The sequence below is a fragment of the Etheostoma spectabile genome, chromosome 18 (assembly GCF_008692095.1).
Source record: "Etheostoma spectabile isolate EspeVRDwgs_2016 chromosome 18, UIUC_Espe_1.0, whole genome shotgun sequence".
NCBI lineage: Eukaryota > Metazoa > Chordata > Actinopteri > Perciformes > Percidae > Etheostoma > Etheostoma spectabile.
The window spans coordinates 14,262,078-14,267,874 of record NC_045750.1 but is presented as its reverse complement, the minus strand read 5'-3'; the positions used below and the strand labels follow the sequence as shown (position 1 = coordinate 14,267,874).

Here is a 5,797-nt window from a genome sequence, read left to right as displayed (position 1 = left end):
TGTGTGTGTGTGTGTGTGTGTGTTTGTGTGTTTGTGTGTGGTCCCACTGACTTGACCATGAGACAGTGTCCGTGGACCCAAAGCCCCACAATCGTTCACACAAATCCTATTGGTCTGCCGTTGGTGTAGCAGCATATGTAGCAGAGTGAGAGATAGCGCAAGTGAGCTCCGAGTGGGGAGAGGAGGGGCTTTTAGACACAACAACACCGACGTGAGTGAGACTGTAGATAGAAGAGAGAATGCGGCAGAAGGAGGGAGCAGACCGCCAGTGGCCGACTCTGGGAGAGAGAGATTGAGACGGATTCACACTTCTTTTCATTGGCTTTACCCTGCTTCTTTTCTCTGCACTTGTTTTGTCTTTTTTATCACTCTGCATCCATTTGCATTTAGTCTCTCTGTCCCTCTTTCTTTCCTGCTGCTGATTCTGTCTCTCCCTGCAGCCTTTACTCCACTGTCCCACATTCTGACTGGCTACTGTCTGTCTGTCTGTCCTCCTCCTCACCTATGGCTACCTGACAGTCAACTTCCTTTCCCACTCTCTTTTTCACAACTATCCATTTTTCTCTCTCCTTCCCCAGTTCCACCCATGTCTTTACTTTGATCTTTCCTTTCCTTACACCGGTCTGTCACCTCTCTGTTGTCTTTTGGTGTGAAAATGCCAGTACTGGATGAGTTCTGGGGCCCAGATCTCAGGATGCGGGACTCCGGTCTTGGTGTTGGAGAAGTTGGGGTCTGTCCAGATGAGGCTCCCCGTTCACCAATCTGGGGGCATCTCAGGGCGCCTCCTTTTACCTGTGGGAGCCTGTCATTGGCCCTGGAGCTTCCGGCTCTCATACGGCAGCTCAGGGCAGCCTGGAGGGCTCATAGAGGAGGCCCTCGGGGGCCCGAGAGTAGTGAGGCGAGCACTTGGGTGGAATCAGAGAAGGAAGAAGTAGAGGAGGTGAAGCATCACGTAGAGGACAGAAGCGGTCATCTGAAAGGTAACTTGCACATAATAAATGCGATAGTAAGTAAAGCTAATCTTATGGGAGTCCGATTTCTTATAAATGTTTAATGTTGTTTGACCCAGTAACTGTGTATGCTACATGAAAACACATCCATTGTAGAAAACTGAGTTTTTTTGAGGGCACATTCCTTAACAATGTGTAATTTGTTTATGTACAATTTATTGTTTATTTGCACGTTTTCATTTTAGACAGGGTTGGGTGTGTGCTGGTGCGTGTGTGTGTGTGTGTGTATGACAGATTATCTTTGGGAACTGAGCCTCTGGCCGTATGTTTATGTAATTGAGTTGGGTCGAGACGAGTTTTATAGCAGTTTAGATGCCCGGACAGAGGAGACAGTGAAATGAGGGATTTAGGTTGTAAAGCCAGAGTGTGTTACCATCTGCTGCGCTACAGCTGTACTGATGACACTGAAGTAACACCATTAATCAAGCCAAGTCTGTCTGAAGTGCAACACTGCAAAGACGCAAAGTTAATATTGTTTACAGTTCGATGTGAATTTGTTCAATTAAAGAATGGATAATTTGACGTTGAGCTAATGTTTCATTTCAACAGCAATGACAGGAAGTACGGTAAATCAATACCGGTATTACACAATTATGGTAATTGACAACAGTACATGACAAATTTCAGTCTGTACATGCTAATGTTTACTTTCATATTAGCATGTAAACAAGATTAATGAATACTAACATGGGGAATAAGAGTAATACTTTAATCACTAATCAGTTGATGATAAAGATGGAATAATGGACATATAAATCTTTAATGTTCCTTTTGAAAAGATATGATGAAGTGATGATTCATACTGTGGGGAATTACCTGTGTGCATCAACTGACTCATAAAGTGGGAAACGGACAAATGTGACTTCTCCTTTGCATCGGGATGACCTCGGTTGTTTGATGACTCCTTACAGGGGGTGATAGGCTGTCTGCGTACTGTTTGATTTACCACATACATGTGTTGAGACACTGTGAGATAACTTGTTTGCGGGTATGGTGAGTCATAAAGGACTTAAAAAAGTATTTATAGGTACATTTAGGTAGAAAAAGTACAATGTTTCAGAGTTTAGCATTTTACACCAAGCCTATGGGCAAAACAGTTTATGAAATGTTCAAAACCTTTTTTGAAAATTCTTCTTTTGTGAGAGTTGGACATTTGTAATAGCAGAACGAAGTAGAGAAGCTCGCTGGATTAAAAGATGATGTGTAAAATATGTTCAGTTTTGAAGATAATTCAAATGAAGTCACATTCCTTCCACTGGCAATGCAGAATAGCCTATAGCAGGGGTCTTCAACAGGGGGTCCGCGGAGGTACTGCATGGGGGTCGCGAAAGTTTTGGTTGATTAGACTTTTTTTTATATTCCCCCCCGCCCCCCCTGCAATTTTTTCCACTAATTGAAATGTCTTTAAATACACATTAACATGAATTCAACACACTGTAGTAAACAGATAAATGGAGGCAGAAGATGTCTTTCAGTCATCAATGCACACATGGCACTATAGGACCAGTTTGATATAACACAATTTTATACAATATATATAATTAGGGGGTCCTCCATCTCGCCATCAGTTTGGGGGTCCTTGGCCTGGAAAACGTTGAAGACCCCTGGCCTATAGGAATGCTCTCTCTCTGAAATGACCTGTGATTGACCGGAAATTCTCGTCACAAGGTTGATTTTTTTATTACTATGGCTTTTTTGAAGTTCCTACCAGAGCTTTAATCAGCAATTATTTATTAGCCAGTTAATTTTTTTTATTTTATTTATTTATTTCTTAAAGGGGGGACAATACATATTAATGAACATTTCGTCCGCCTGGACCGTGTTCTGTCTGATGTGGTGGTGAGTGGTACGGGGGCCCGCAGGGGACTGTGCTGTCTCTTTCCTGTTTACCTATACACCTCAGACTTTCAGTACAACTCGGAGTCATGTCACCTTCAGAGTTTTCTGATGACTTGCAGTTGTTGGTGTATAAGGGATGGACAGGAGGGAGAGTACAGGGCACTGGTGGGTGACTTTGTGGAGTGGTCTGGTAAGAACTGCCTGCTCGAACGTAGATAAGCCAGAGAGATGGTGATCGACTTCAGGAGGAAGGAACGGCTCCGCAGCCCCTTTGCATCCTGGGAAGTGACGGGACATGGTGGAGGGTACAGATACCTGGGTGTCAACATCGACAGCAGGCTGAACTGGAAGATCAACAGCACGCTGTTACAGAAGGGGATGAGCAGACTCTATTCCTGAGGAAGCTGAGATCCTTTAACGTGTGCAGCAGGATGTTGGAGATCTCTTTACCAGTCTGTTGTGGCCAGCGCTTCGTCCCTCCGTCATCTGCTGGGGCAGCGATCGGAGCCAGCGATACAACAGACTGAACAAACTGATCAGGAAGGCTGGCTCCGTGACGGCTGCAAACTGGACACATTTGAAGCTGTGGTGGAGAGGAGGTCGCTGAACAAACTGTTACTAATGGATAACCCTGACCATCCTCTCCACCACACTGGTCCAACAGAGGGGCAGCTTCTCTAAGAGGCTCCGACAGCTTCATGCCGCCCGGACCGCTACAGGAAATCATTCATCCCAAAACAATAACACTTTTTTAACACGTCATCACTGGGTGGTAGATGAGACTTTTGGACACCACACTACTGCACTAATGCAACCTGGACATTTGGTTATTTTAAATTTACATTTTAGCATATTATTTAAGCAGTTGACATTTTGTTCCCCTGTACATATTAAATATTTTCTTTTTACTTATTCGTATTATTATTTCATGTATATTGTATGTATGTATATTTTTCCAAGTATTTCATTTACACTTATATTTGTGCTTTGTGACTGATTTTTGCTGCTGTTACACAGGAATTTCCCATTTTTCTTGGGATCAATAAACATCTATCTATCTATCTATCTATCTATATATTGGAATGACATTTGCCACCTTCCAACTCAAGGGGACGACTGCCTGCGTGATTGATAAATTAATAAGATGGGTCACAGGCAACAAGATACAAGATTTATAATGCTTCAGAAGATTGGTATCAAATCCAAACACATCCCTTGCTTTAGAACTTTTCAATTTAGAGATTATGTTTTGTACTTCATTTTCTGAAATTATTTGAATATTAAACTTTGAATTTTGAGTTAAGGCATCCATATAGGGATCGGTATTGCTAATTTGTTGAGAATCACAAGAGTTAGAAAACAGTTGTGCGATCTCATCAATGGTACTTTGGAAATAATCATTTAATTTAGTTGCTAGGCTGAGAGGCTCTGATACCAATTCATTAGCAAATTTGAGTTCAAGGTCTTTATCAGCAGTGTGCTTACTTTTACCAAGGAGTTTGTTAATATTTTCCCAAATTAGCTTACAATTTCCTTTGGCACTATTAATTATTGTCATAAAAAAATTAGCTTTTGCCATTCTCAAAGTTTGCGTGACTTTATTCCTTGCGGATACAAAATTTAATCGATCAGTACTTAATCCAGATTGTAATGATTTTTTAAGTAATTTGTCTCTGAGTGTCATAAGTTGTTTACACTCACTATTGATCCACGGCAAGGAATAAACTCGTTTCTTTAAATGACCCGCTTTCTGAAACTGAGACAGAACCCCTTTAATAGAGGAGTGTAGCAAATCAGAACATTTATTAGTGTCATCACAAGATAATATACTAGACCAATCAAGAGTGTTTAGAGCTGCAATTAAACCTTGTTCCTGGCTCTTTGGAATAAATGTTTGTTTTATATTAATGTTTTTACTGATACTTCTCAATCGTTTTTTAGTCAGCTTTCTGAAAAAGAATATGGCATTGTGGTCAGACAAGCCAGTCAAAAAATTGTATGTTTTTATTATTCTATCTAGTTTGTTAGAGAACACCAGGTCTATTAGAGTTTTAGATCGATTTGTTATTCTAGTGGGATCACTGATCATTTGTGTCAGTCCAAAATTGTCTGTAATTTCTTTCAGTTTCTTCTGTCACTTTTGTTGTCCCAATTTACATTTAAGTCTCCCATTAGAATAACCTCATTATTAAAGTCACAACAACTTAGAAGTGCTTTAAATTGATCATAAAAATCTACTTTTGCTGAAGGCGGACGATAAAGACATAGAACAGTAAATGACATTTCTGCTGAGAGTGACACTTTAACTCCAACACACTCAATTGATATTTCATTAGGCCAAATTATTTGTGTACAGTTTAAGCAGTCTTTCATATACAGTAACACCCCTCCCCCCTTTCCTTGATGCCTATCCTTTCTAAAGACATTGTAGCCTTGTAATGATACCACTGCTTGTGGGGAAGAGGGTTTAAGCCAAGTTTCTGAAAGCCCTAAGAAATCTACATTTGAGTTTATGAGAAGATGCTCTAATTGTTCCCTCTTAGGGGCCATACTGCGTATGTTCAGATGGCCACCTAAGAGCCCTTTGTTTTTACACTGTGGATCCCATATAGTCCTGGCTTGATTAAGAGTCTGGAATAACTTACACAATCGATGTTTTTTAAATACAGGGTTCCTTTGTGCATGCATGGGTATGATGGGTTGTTGTGACATACTGGACTTAGTTGTAATAGGGTCCTGCAGTGGTGGTGTTAGCCCAAGGAGCTGATGTGGCCCTGTTAGCAGTGGTGGAGTTAATCCAGGGAGCTGCTGTAACCCAGGTAGCATAGATGGAATTAGCCCAGGAAGCTGCTGTAGCTCAGGCAGCAGTGGTTGTATTAGCCCAGGGAACTGCTGTAGCTCAGGTAGCAGTGGTTGTATTAGCCCAGGGAACTGCTGTAGCTCAGATA

The 5,797-nt window shown here is 41.4% G+C and overlaps 1 protein-coding gene across 2 annotated transcripts in view; it reads left to right on the top strand.

Moving 5' to 3' along the window:
* LOC116706406 (cAMP-specific 3',5'-cyclic phosphodiesterase 7B) overlaps nt 1–5,797 on the top strand; it is a 35,449-nt gene that overhangs the window by 9,325 nt on the left and 20,327 nt on the right. The window contains exon 1 of one of the 2 annotated variants that reach the window (XM_032543224.1): nt 57–980. The exons of the other annotated variant lie outside the window; for it this stretch is intronic. Within the exon in view, the coding sequence (XP_032399115.1) occupies nt 656–980 (325 nt within the window). The 5' untranslated portion in view covers nt 57–655. Of the gene's footprint in view, nt 1–56; nt 981–5,797 lie in introns of those variants that run through there. 2 annotated transcript variants of the gene reach the window in all.